The sequence below is a fragment of the Glycine max genome, chromosome 8 (genome assembly GCF_000004515.6).
Source record: "Glycine max cultivar Williams 82 chromosome 8, Glycine_max_v4.0, whole genome shotgun sequence".
NCBI lineage: Eukaryota > Viridiplantae > Streptophyta > Magnoliopsida > Fabales > Fabaceae > Glycine > Glycine max.
Window position 1 is genome coordinate 7,478,165 of NC_038244.2, and position 13,071 is coordinate 7,491,235.

Sequence of the window (13,071 nt, forward strand, 5' to 3'; positions counted from 1 at the left end):
TCGAATTTTTATCATATCAAGTGATTTGTCTTGGACTAAAATAATTTGTGATGTAACTAATTAGGAAAAAAAGAAGGTTAAGGGCTTACCTAGCCTTTGATCGGCAATGTTTCTTTCCAGTTTTTCACATTTGCTAGGCCACAGTATCATTTTATAATCTAATGAGATCCTTCTTAGCAAACTGCTTATGAAATGTTTTCCCTTGCCTGTGCTGTTTTATCCATGAGTATACAACGTTCTGTACAATGTCAAGGGCTAGATTAGTTAGTATAATCAATTTTACTCAACTTTGGTTTATGAAAATTTGTTTATTCTCCCATACCCCAATACCTGGTAAAACTATACAAACTTTGCTTCATTTCATCTATTTAATGCTTTGTTGTTTCACACCAGATTTCAGGAGCATCAATTGAGATATCTGACAACAAATCTGCTCGTGGTGATCGTATTGCTCTTATATCAGGCACACCTGAACAAAAGCGTGCTGCTGAAAACTTGATCCAGGCTTTTATAATGGCAACCTGAATTATTGAAATTCTTTCCCGGGGTATTGAAGGTGAAAAGTTTAATTCTTGAAGTATGTTCTTGTTCCTCCTTATTCTGTTAGGTTGGTCCTGGAGAGACAATGTTCTCTAGTGTTTTTCAGCTTGACACCTGCTTCTTCCACAACAGTGGCTAACAAGACCGTGCCTGAGGATCCATTGCTGGTTTTTTATGTAGAAATTATAGTTCCTTTCCTTTTGTTTCCTCTTAATCTACTCTCATCTGGGTTTTATCTTAGAAATCTAGGATCTCTCTGTCCTTTCATGATGTTTGTCTTTGACTAGTGTGTAGTCATCACTATCTCCATAAATTATTCTGTGGAACCATAAATCGGAATTTATTATGTTTCTGATGACTCACTCTTATTCTCCTTTCTTGCTGAAAATATCTTCCCTATTGATGCAAAATGAGATTCTGGGCCTTTAGCAATCTGTGCTTTCTCATATCCTTGGTTATCCAAGTAATTTATTCAAAAGTGGGGAAGTTGCCTCATGAATTCAAACGATTTCAGATCATTTTCTTCGCCCTAATTCTACTTCCATGTCTTGGAATTCTGTCATGCATGAGGACATTTACAGCTAGATAACATATAACCATCTTGTTGTCACACCAAACATGATGTACAAAAATGCTAGAAGCCATATTTTTTGTGGTTAAAATATTAAGACAGAAGATAAATACAAAGTAGGAAGATACAGCTTCTTCTTCCTTGGCATATAAAGAAAACACAAGACATCAAAGAACAAAGATCGTGAGTTGACTCTTTGATGGTTGAATGGTCTCCTATTACTGTCTTGATCCAACAAGTGTGAGAATTCTAGCAATATTTTTTTGCTTGTGCAGCACTACTCATGCATATTATCTGAAAAGCCTCTGGGTTTTATTTCGGAACTTGTACATGCTTTCCATTTCTTATGTCTTGTGATGGATGTCACTCACAAGATAATATTTTGCTAAAAGGTGTCTCCAGTGGAATTTGAACCTCTGCACTGGAGGTAAAGTTTGTTCACATGGTGCTCAGTTTGTCAGCTGAGCCACACCTTATGTTTGCTAGCTGTCACATTTTAATTTAGCAAGCCTTCTCTTCCAATATGATTCAGAATTGTTCATTCGAACTCCTAAGTTCTATGAAGGGGGCTATTGAATTTATACAATGATCTGATTGATCCGTTTCTGGCTTATTTGTTTTCCTGTTTGTAGCATAACATTTAGTGTTCCAACTAAATATGGATTAGTTACGTGACATGAATAGCATCCTGCTCTAGTAGTGATTTCACCCAACCCAAATAATATTAAATTTATGGGCAATAGCTTGTGGTTTATTATAAATCATAGGATGCAGCAAGATTAAACAAATCTTATTTCAGCAACATTTCCCTTGTATCCATACTGCCATCTTGTGAAACATTCTCTCATCCAGAATACTAGTTGCAACATCTGAGTGCTCAAAACTCCTTTTCCCTTTTTCAAATGTGACGGACCTCTTTATTCCATTCTATTTATGCAATTAACTTGATACTTCTCTGGGATAATGTCAAACTTTCACTTTTCGTAGCAAATTTGAAGTACAAATTTTCTTTATTTTTCATTATCCATCTATTGAACTCTCCACAATCAACTCTGCACAATTATGTTGGTTATAATATTTTTGAATCTTAAAATCAATATACTATGCATGTGGATTAATTCTCCCTTTGTTCTATAGCTAGCTCAGATTTCCGAAATGTACAATCCCCCATTCTTGATCCTGTACGGATAATGTCCATTCTTTTTCGCCTAAGCTTTGACTATTCGGCTAGCATTCTTATGAGTAAAGATGTCTGGTTTAGTTTGAGTTTAGTCTGGCCGTTGATTTTTAATGGATATAATTTGATAGGTTGATAATGTTCTGCTCTGAGACATTTTATCTTGGAGGTTTAGTTTGATGAGTATGGTTCATTGGGGGGATGAACGTAGGGAAAGTTAAAATATTAGATCACTCTGTATATGATTTTTTACATTTATGGTGCAATTAAGTAGTTTAAGATGATGGTCCATTGTATATACAGCTTAGCTTCATGACAGTTGCTTTGATGTTTGTATTTAATTAAACTTCATCCCTTCTAATCTATTTAGTATATGTTTGGCGCTGCAATTTCTTTGATTTTGCACATATATTTTTTGGGCAACTGGTGTTAACCTTGATTTAATCTAATCAATTCGGTGGCTTCTCACATTTTTTTATATAGGCATCAATCTTTTACATAATTTGTGATATTAACTTTCAAATTAACAAAAAAATCAAATTAAAATCTTTGTATCGCATATTTTCCTCAATATTCCATGATACTTAAAAGTGACAATCATACTAAATATTATAAGTTTTAGAGGGGTTTGGCTTTTCATTGCCTATGCTTTTTATTGTTGTATATTTCAGTACACGTAGTACTGAATTTTATATATAATATATTAATTTTTGGCGTGCAAAAAAAAAAAAAAGTTGTACGCCGCTTCATATTGGTAGGAACGTAGGAAGGCTAGTGTGATCGTTAATCTTTTGATTTGGTGTGGGTACTAGTTTCCCTGTTTATTCATTATATTTCACTAGCAATCGTTCCATCATAACTTACTGAATGATTGATTTTTTTATATAAAAAAAATTGAGGTTTATTTATTAAAACACGACCACGAAATTATGTTACAGCTTGAATGGCCGTGAACAGTGTATGGCTGTTATTACTCATCATGGTGGAGAAATATAAATTGTGAATTTATGGAATAGCATCTACTCAAGCAATTCGAGTTTAAACATGTAAATAACGCCTGAGATGTTTACACTGATTTTGTTTTTAAATTTTAGTATTATTAATGGCGTTAATGTGAAAGAGAGATTGGTTTGTAAGGCACAAGGATAAAAGTGAAAATTAAAACGATATAAAAACGTTTAAAATTTGCTAAATGTGATTAGATGGGCAGACAAACTTTGGGGAGTTGTGATTTGATTCCACCCGAACTCAGTTCTATCCGTTTATCTTCAGCACATCGTGTTTTCATAAAAGGTTAGAGAAGTCTTAGATATCTAATAAATTATATTAGAAGAAAAATATTTATTTTGTGTGTTTAAGATTTTTGATTAAAATTTATTATTATTTTTGTTGAAAATAATTTTGTACTAATATTATAATTGAAAAAAAATATAGGAATAAGTCTATGAAGATGTATCATGTTGAAATTGGGAACCACTGGTTAGCACCAGTTAAATGATTATTATTTTTGCATCACTTTTTTTTTCCTTGATAACATCATTGTTTTTTTTTTTAAATTTATTATTTTGAAATTACTCTATCTAGACACACAGTGTAGCAGTGTTTCCTCTAATACGTATTAAATATTCTTTTCGAAATTTAATTTAGGATGTTTTGTATTATTTTCAAAATTACAATTTTGGAAGTGATTTACAAACCATTCTGGAATTATTAATCAATATTTCTACTAAAAATTTTAATTTAGAATATATTGAACAAATTTTTAAAATGTTTGTAAGTGTTCTTCAAAATTAAAATTCATAAAAGACAGCAAAATTTTGTTATTTATTTATAATATATTCCCGACCTAAAATTTCCGGAAAAATGAAAATTTTCATTGTATCAAACGTCTCGTTCGGGAAAGTGGAAATCCAACATAAAAAGCAATTTGCAGTAGTAGGCTGTCAAGTGTATGATTTTATACGTGTATGCAATAAAAAAATGAATGCGATAGAATGATAATATAGAAATAAAAAATAATTTTTTATGCTTCCAAATTCATTTTTTAGTAACATTTTAAACAAAATATTATGAAAAAGATACAAAGTGAATCGATCGACAGTGTATCGTGGTGATTGTTGGGTGTGTATTTATTTTGATTATCCAAATCCAATAATCGAATTGGAGTATGGAGGTGGGAATGAAGATCCAGATATGAAAAATTATTGTCATTATCCAATTGTAACATGTGGGAGTTCGAGGCCGTTGATATGCTTTGAATGTTGGGCCAAAACGACACTCACCGCTGACGCATCATAATCCTCCCTCCCTCCTTTCACTTCTTCAAAAATGGAAATAGGTTATAGAATTTAATTTTATATTATTATTTAATCATAAATTATTTAAATTTATTTAAAATAATTATTTTAAAAATTAATAAATTTATCATATACGATAAATTATAATTAAATAATTATATAATTTATTTTACACTATTATTTATTTATTTTAAAAATATTGTTAATATAATTTTATTGATATAGATTAACAATTTTTTAATTAATTAACTGTATAATTTTTTTAACGACAGTGCATAACCATGAAATACTAAACATTATAATAAAGATATATTGATAGTTCATTTTTTTTCAAAATAAAAATTTAATAATTATGTATTAATTTTATATCACCATTTAATTATAATAAATTATTTTTGATCGATTTGATTGAATAATAATGGAAAATTCTTTTGACTTTCACCTTATAATCATTTTTTTTCTTTATTTAATAGATTAAAGGTGTTGAGTGACAATTATTTAAACTTACCACCTTCATTACATCTTACATTCGCGTGATTCCTGAAAAATACAAAATTTGAGGAACATTTGTCTCTCATCAATGGCTGCCACGAGACCGGTGCAGTGTTTGTTACGAAGGGTTTGCAGAGGAAGTAGGACTATTGGGGTTGCCACAGAAGTTAATGCTTCTTCTTCTTCTCAGAAAATCATCGACAAGGAATATGAACACAGTGCTCACAAGTACGTTTCTCTTTCTTTCCTTCTCTCAACCCACCCCATATGTTGCTACGCCCCAAAGACAAGATTTTGATATCTGGGTTGTCTTAGTTTGTCTAGACTCTAAATTTTCATGTTTAAATCTGAATTGGAATATTTGAATTGTATAATTAAAAAAGAAGACATAAAACTAATCATGAGTAGTAGTAAGCTGAAAGTGCCTTCCAAAATCTGTACTTTAATGCAATCATGTTGTTTATTCTGTTTTTTCATCACCTAAACATAAAAAATACCAGCTGCACGCTGCCAATTTAGCAAAAAATATGTTTTTTCTTTTTAAGTTTCTTTATGTCTGGAGCTTCCTCAAATCACTCTGAATTGTAAATAATCAGTTGGTTTCTTCTGAGAATTTTTACAAATAAAAGGATGGTGGGGATTTGCTATTTTGTGGCTGTCAGCTTATCTGGTTGGTGTTGAACATAGCTTTCTTTTGGTTACTTGCTTAGGTGGCTTCTCTTTTCTCACTTTTCTTTTTGTATAGATTGTTAATTGTTTATGAGTTTAATTACTTGATTTTGGTCAAATATTGAAATGATCTTTCTTGTCTCAAATGCAGTTACCATCCTCTTCCGATTGTATTTGCTCAAGCAAAGGGAACCTCTGTTTGGGATCCAGAGGGAAACAAATATCTTGATTTTCTATCAGGTTACTCTGCTGTTAATCAGGTAAAATTGACTGGATCTTGGTAATTCCCAATGCTCTAGATCTGCATTTTTTTCTTCAGAATGGTGCCCTAATGAATAATGATGCTTATATACATTTTTTTTTGTTTCCTTTGTAGAGTGAGTTTATTACTGTGGCCAGATCCCTTCCACTGTTGCTAATACTTTTCCTTTTGTTATTCCTTGATTTTTGGGAAAACAAATGGCATCGAAGTTCTAATAATCTAAGTGCTTTTCATTTTGCCTTAGGGACACTGCCATCCTAAAATTCTGAAAGCATTGCAAGAACAGGCAGAAAGGTTGACTGTGAGCTCTCGAGCCTTCTACAATGATCGCTTCCCAGACTTTGCTGAGTATGTGACAAACATGTTTGGTTATGATATGGTACTTCCTATGAATACCGGTGCTGAAGGTGTGGAAACAGCACTGAAGTTAGCACGAAAGTGGGGTTACGAAAAGAAAAGAATTCCCAAAGATGAGGTATAAATATGAGAATGAAGCATGCTAATAGTTGTAAGATCATGATACGTTACAATTTTGCAAAATTTTGGGGTCCAACTAAATATTTGCTTAATATGGGCCTTTGGTAGTGATTCAACAATCATAATTATTTTTAATGTTAACTTGTTCTCAAAAACCTATAATTCACATGTTCTGTGTACTATAACAGTGTAGACATTTTCAAATATGTTTACCATTTGAGGCCATGTTGTTGGTTGTGTGGCTTAAAATAGACAAACAGAGGGGTCCAACTCACAAAGCTTTGACCATTCATATGGAAAATACAATTAAGAATACATTAAATTGAACCCAGAATACTTGACAAGTCTAATTGCCTATAATTTTTTTCTCTGCGGAACACTTAAGCATCTGTTGATGTGAACTTTGACAACACTTGAAGGAATACATTTTAAGTATGACTGAGGCATCAGGTGACATATTCTTATGAAAGATTTTGCAAACTAGATGCATCTGAGATGTATAATTTTTTACGGTTAATTAAACATATGGTATTCTTCCAGTACCAAGAGAAAATTAGAAAATTTATTATATCATCATCTTTTCTGTTTTATATGATTTAGGAAGTTTAACAGTTAATATTTATGTATTTATATATTTTTCCACTTCTGTTGTCTGGTAATAATATCAATAATTTACCATTAAATTTTACAGCCTGAAAGTTATTTTGCTATACTTGAGCACAATCATCTGTCCTTTGTTGCTAATTCTATTTTGGTTGTTCTTTTTATGAGAATCAATTTAGTTATTTTTACGTATGAATCTTTTTACTCATGGACACTTGTTCCAGGCTATTATTGTCTCATGTTGTGGCTGCTTCCATGGTCGTACACTAGGTGTCATATCTTTGAGCTGTGACAATGAAGCTACCCGTGGTTTTGGTCCTTTATTACCTGGCAATCTTAAAGTTGATTTTGGTGATGCAGAAGCCCTTGAACAAATTTTTAAAGGTTCTGCACTGTGCTGCTGTATACTTTTTACTTCTCATCAGTAGTTTGCTTTATCAAAGCAGATCTTTGAAGTTTACTATTTAAATATCCTCTATGAACTGCAGAAAAAGGAGAGCACATAGCTGCATTTATTTTAGAACCTGTCCAAGGTGAAGCTGGGGTAAGTTTTATGGATGTGCATATTTAATGAGCTTGTCAACACTTGTGTTGATTGAATTGAGATGCTAAGGCAGTTTCTATATACCCCTCTCTCTCTCTCTTTCTCTTGTCCGTTTACTGTTATTATTAGTTACAGAAAAGACAGATGATGTATGTTTTCAGTCAGAATTTTTTTCCTTGTTGCATGTTTTAGTAAAATACATAATGCATTTCTAGAATGGAAAATTTCTACAGCAATTTGGCATTTTCATTTACATGGATAATAAATCAGAAGCACACCACAAATTCGTTATTCAATGAAGTCATGTTTTAAACATAATCTACCAATGTTTAGAAATTCTATTGCTCGCAATACCACATAGTACATAAGGCACTGTTTTTGACATTCTGTGCTCCTTTGTTTGTATGTTTTGTTCCATTCATGCAATGTTTTGTAAATTGGGGGACAAAATTTGTGGAAAAAAAAATTGGGGGCAAAATTTGCAACATTGTGAAAACTTTGGCGGCAAAAAGTGCAATCAAGCTTCTTTTTTTTTTCTCTCATTTTATTAATCTGACAACTGGTTTTGATTGGCAAAAAGTACTTTGTATTGCTTGTTCAAATTCTTTGAATTTGCTTTTTAAAAGGAAAACTTCTCTGGTACCCTTGTATATCTCACTCATCCTCTAGGATGGCTACAACATTCGGTAGACCTTTTTTTGTTATGTTTTTTCTTCTCTACATTCTTTTAACATATGATATTTTTTGTTTAAAGGTGATATTTCCTCCAGATGGTTATTTAAAAGCTGTTAGAGATCTTTGCTCCAAATATAATGTCTTGATGATTGCTGATGAAATTCAAACTGGGTTAGCAAGAACGGGGAAGATGCTGGCTTGTGAGTGGGAAGAAGTTCGCCCAGATGTTCTGGTTAGCAATCATCTTTACTTCTTGTGTGCTTTATATGTCTAGATTCATTTCCAAAACAATGATATAAACATTACCTGTCATCACAGGGTTAACAAAATCTATAGGCAACTCTTAGACAATGTAAATTGTCATTGCACTTTGCAAGTATGCAGTTGTATTTTGATGCATTTGCTACCTTCCACTTGAAAGACTTTACCACCCAACTTTGTGTTTTCTTTCAAGAAAATGAGAAATTTACTACCTCTCCTGCAAAGTGCAAACTCTTTCTTTGTCCCCTTTTTTAAGGTTCTATCTCCTTTCTATACTACCATCTGTAAGTGTTTTTAACTATCTCTTTACTCAGATACTAGGGAAAGCATTGGGTGGAGGAGTTATACCAGTTAGTGCAGTTCTTGCAGACAAAGATGTGATGCTTTGTATACAACCTGGACAGCATGGAAGGTTTCATTTTATTATAAACTTATAATTTATTTTAATCTTCTCCTTTTGTTTAGCACTTTCTTGCCTACAGTTGTCAAACTTCTGGGTTATGACGGGCATCTGTTTTCATCCTTAAAGCCCTTTATTAGTCAGATCATGTGAAGAGACAGAACTCTCCCTTCTGTTGGAACCTGAAATCTTATAATATATAGATTGTTTTATTTTGGGTAGGGATGTTAGTTCTGTTCAAGTTGATAGGATCATGCGACAAAATTAGATTAGACTACTCCATTTGCAGAAGCTATCTGTGAACAGAACCATTTATATTTCCAAAAGAGAAACAATTGGCTGAGATAATAATTTTACTGCATCGTAAATTCCCATCAGTGATACTTTGAAGTTTGTAGCTGATGATACTTACGAACACTGGCTTGGTTATCCATATTGTGCTTATATGGGCTTATAAGTTATAACTTTTAATCGTAGGAAGTATGTGAAAATTAAGATAGATATTGTTAGAATATTGGGATTACTATTGTGGTAGGATTCTTATTATGTTCCATTGCAAAGTCATTATGGATGTAAATACCAATGTTCAGCGCAGGAACTGTAGCATCACCAGCACATTAAACAGTCGGCTATTTTTTATTTCAATGCCCTTAAAAAAAATTTGATCCTTCCAGGATGGTAAAATCATTTCCTATTTGATGGAAGGTCTCCAGGTTAACGAGCCAATTCAGCAGCCCTCTGTTTTCTTATTAAACATTCTTCATTTAAGAACTTTCAATTGCTATTTATTTTTAAATTTTTGCCATCCTTTGAGTACCCAAGAAATTTTGCTTTTAGTTTTGCATTCATTTCTTGTTTATGTAATTTTCCAATTATTTCATTTATTACAATACAATTCAATGTTATTAAAGTATGAAGACTAAGACTAATAGTGCTGAAGCTTTCTTCTTCTCTGTTATTGTTTACAGTACCTTTGGTGGAAATCCAATGGCCAGTGCAGTTGCAATTGCCTCTCTAGAAGTAATAAAAAATGAGAGACTCGTTGAGAGGTATCAAATGCATTGCCAAATCTTACATTGTCAATACATATTATAATACAGACTTAAATACAAGTCTCGACAAGTATATTTTATTCATTTCATCAGGCATCATCAGCATGTGAAATAAAAGCTTCAATGCTAAGGCCTGGGATCTGTTAGTTGAATAACTGTATAAAATATAATCTTATTCTTATCTTGGGGTAAATTTGTTTATAGATGATTGAGAATTTGTCTCCATGCTTCTTGTGCTTTTCAGAGAATTTTACAAATAAATCCCTGTAACTTTAATCAAATTCTGTTGTGCATTTTTTGGGTCATGAAATCCTATCATGTCTAAAGTATCATTTTAGGATGTCCTGTGTTAGGGACTTCTATTCATCCATTATCTTGAATATTTGCACTTTCAACAGTACCTATTTTTATTTCAGATTGTATTCCTCACCCTTCCCAAAAAATAACCACAACTCTTCAGACCTGGCTTGATCATTTATTTGTATTCTCAGTCCGTGCATTTTCTAATTTCACCCCATTTACAAGTTTCAGACCATGATGTTTAGAAAGCTTCATGAGAACATGGTATTATATATTTTTTTTAATCACATAAGTTACTACTGTGTCTGCGTGCAAAAAAGAATGAATGTTCATTGAAGACACTAAATAATGCAACAAGTTTTGGAGGTTCTGAGGTAAAACATATTTGCTAAGAAAATTTAAATGTAGGGAATTAATAGTTCTTTCTAAGCTCTTTAACTTTCTACTCATCCCCCCTCAAAACTTGAGTTACAGAGCTTATGTTCATCAATTTATGTTCTAAATTTTTTTATTTGGCTTTTCACTGAGTGGTTTTTCTAGCTGTATTGACTTGAATTCAAACTTTAAATTTTCCAAGTTTCAGTAAATGCTTTATTAATCTGGTTCAGTTATTCTTTATACTGTGAATTTCTCATTGAGAATTAATATATAAAATCTGCAAATGATGTATTACTATTGAACAGATCTGCCCAAATGGGAGAGGAGCTTACTGGTCAGCTGCTTAAGATTCAGCAGCAATACCCAGACTATGTGAAGGAGGTACGGGGAAGAGGATTGTTCATTGGAGTGGAGTTTAACAGCAAAAAATTGTTCCCAGTATCAGGCTATGAGCTATGCAAAAAATTGAAGTATAGAGGAGTCCTTGCCAAGCCAACACATGATGCAATTATCCGCTTTACTCCCCCACTTTGCATAAGGTAAGTTATGAAAACAAGAAGCATTGTCTTTATATCAAGTTATCATTATAGTATGTTAAAGTTCTGCCTCTTGGAAATTATTAGTTCATATTAGAATAATTATTGGAAATGAAAACTGGATTACAGTGTAGTCCAAATATTTACTGAAGTCAAACTATGATCAATAAATAACAGGAAAACAAACGGCAAAGCATAAATAGGAAGAAAAATCTGCTGACAAGTAAAGAAAAAATTGGATTGATAGATGGTTAAATTGAGGAGTGTCCATGTTGTACACAAGCCAAACTATGATTATTCAGTTATTTTCTGCTGATTCAGGCATGGGACTATATTTTAAATTTGTTGAACAGTTGAAGTATAGTTTTGTGTCACCACAGCCAATCATTAGTTTTTTATATTTTCAAATTTCATCTAGCAGAACCAAGTTTTTGTGATTTTCTTCTATCATCGTTGTTAAAGTTTCATGATTTCTTGATAATTCTTGGTTTTTGCAATAAGAATTGAAACTTTCCCAAGTGGGAGTATATTATATACTCACCCTAGTGTTTGAGGAATATTTTAACAAGCTACACCTTTGGGAGTACTCGGACTAATCTCAATTTATAACTTGTGAACTTATTCCTTTTAAAAAACAAGTGAGAGTATGTGTGTGTGTTGTGTCAGTATTAAATTGGGCTATTGATCCATCATAAAGTCATAAACTAATGTGGAAATTTTAAGGCTGAAATTTATGGCCATACTTTAAGATATATCTTTCTCTTACTACCTAAAAACTAACACAAGCATAATCATTACTCTAGTTATGTTTATAAAGATTATTTATGATATTTGGTGTTTAGAACAAAGATAGATTACTGGGAATGGTAGATACTAGATAATCTCCTTTCCTCCCAAAGGCTCATGAAGTAGGACTACCTAGTGTCTTTGAATTGTCCATTGCAAGTGTCTTTGGTATGTTGTTCTAGGATGTGACCTAAAGTAATGTTTGCAGTGTGGATGAGATCCAACAAGGTTCCAAGGCACTGGCTGATGTTCTGGAAATTGATCTACCAAAGTTGCAGAAGACAAAGCCAATAGATGCTGCTCCAGTTGCCACTAGTGCATGCGATCGTTGTGGTAGAGTCTTGTATTAACCATAAAAAGACACGTATGAATTGCATGTGCCTTTAGTTTTCCTTGGAAAAAAATATATCACATGAAGAATGTTACTCCTTATACATGAACAGCTGGAAACTATGTTCCAATATTCCATATATCATCATAATATAAGTTCATGATATATGTGATAGGTAGCTGTATAAATAAATATATAGGAGTTAGAGGACTCATTGTATAACTTTCAATGGTTAATTTGCGAGATAAGATATATGATTTTATTATGGCTAGAACAAAGTTCTCTAGACTTGCCATTCCATCTACTTTATTCGCATCAATATGTGTTGTTATTTGTTACATTATGGTAAGTCTTTATTTATTCTCTGAGCTAAGTGTAGCTATTCTTGAAGCTGAGTTTCTATCCACAATAATATTTCGGAATCTCAGTCTCCTAGCAAATTTCGTTACTTTTAAGAGTACCCCACAAATTCAACTGCGTGAGCTGACCAAACCCCTATAGCTAAAGTAAAATGAGAAGAAATAAGCAGCTTATGGTACAATAAATAAGTGGCACGTAACCAAACTCACTAATTGGGTTTTGAAAATAGGTTGACCCATTTACCCGGCCAAAAAATATGGATTAAGTTTGAAATTTTAGCTTGATTTTATTTTTAACTATCCCGATATGGAATAACGTGTAAAGGATCAGGCTAGTCAGTAGTAGTCTGATTATCATTTT

The 13,071-nt window shown here is 32.4% G+C and overlaps 2 protein-coding genes across 2 annotated transcripts in view; both read left to right on the top strand.

The window, feature by feature from the left end:
* LOC100801062 (KH domain-containing protein At4g18375) overlaps window positions 1–2,677 on the top strand; it is a 7,698-nt gene extending 5,021 nt beyond the window's left edge. Inside the window, exon 8 of the mRNA XM_003531112.4 lies at window positions 394–2,677. Within this exon, the coding sequence (XP_003531160.3) occupies window positions 394–525 (132 nt within the window). The 3' untranslated portion in view covers window positions 526–2,677. The remainder of the gene's footprint in view (window positions 1–393) is intronic.
* Window positions 2,678–5,091: 2,414 nt separating this feature from the next.
* On the top strand, window positions 5,092–12,622 carry LOC100801609 (ornithine aminotransferase, mitochondrial). Its single transcript, XM_003531113.5, has 10 exons — window positions 5,092–5,305; window positions 5,898–6,006; window positions 6,253–6,483; window positions 7,313–7,472; window positions 7,577–7,632; window positions 8,387–8,539; window positions 8,883–8,980; window positions 9,937–10,017; window positions 11,004–11,237; window positions 12,229–12,622. The coding sequence occupies exons 1-10, from the start codon at window positions 5,166–5,168 to the stop codon at window positions 12,368–12,370; spliced, it is 1,404 nt and encodes a 467-aa protein (XP_003531161.1). The 5' UTR covers window positions 5,092–5,165; the 3' UTR covers window positions 12,371–12,622.
* The last annotated feature ends 449 nt before the right edge of the window (window positions 12,623–13,071 follow it).

Excerpts from the sequence above, each read along its gene's own strand:
- LOC100801609 (XM_003531113.5), top strand. The coding sequence starts at position 5,166 with ATGGCTGCCACGAGACCGGTGCAGTGTTTGTTACGAAGGGTTTGCAGA. Across the intron at positions 7,473-7,576 it reads CCTTGAACAAATTTTTAAAG|AAAAAGGAGAGCACATAGCT; the intron begins GTTCTGCACTGT and ends TATGAACTGCAG. Across the intron at positions 7,633-8,386 it reads CTGTCCAAGGTGAAGCTGGG|GTGATATTTCCTCCAGATGG; the intron begins GTAAGTTTTATG and ends TTTTGTTTAAAG.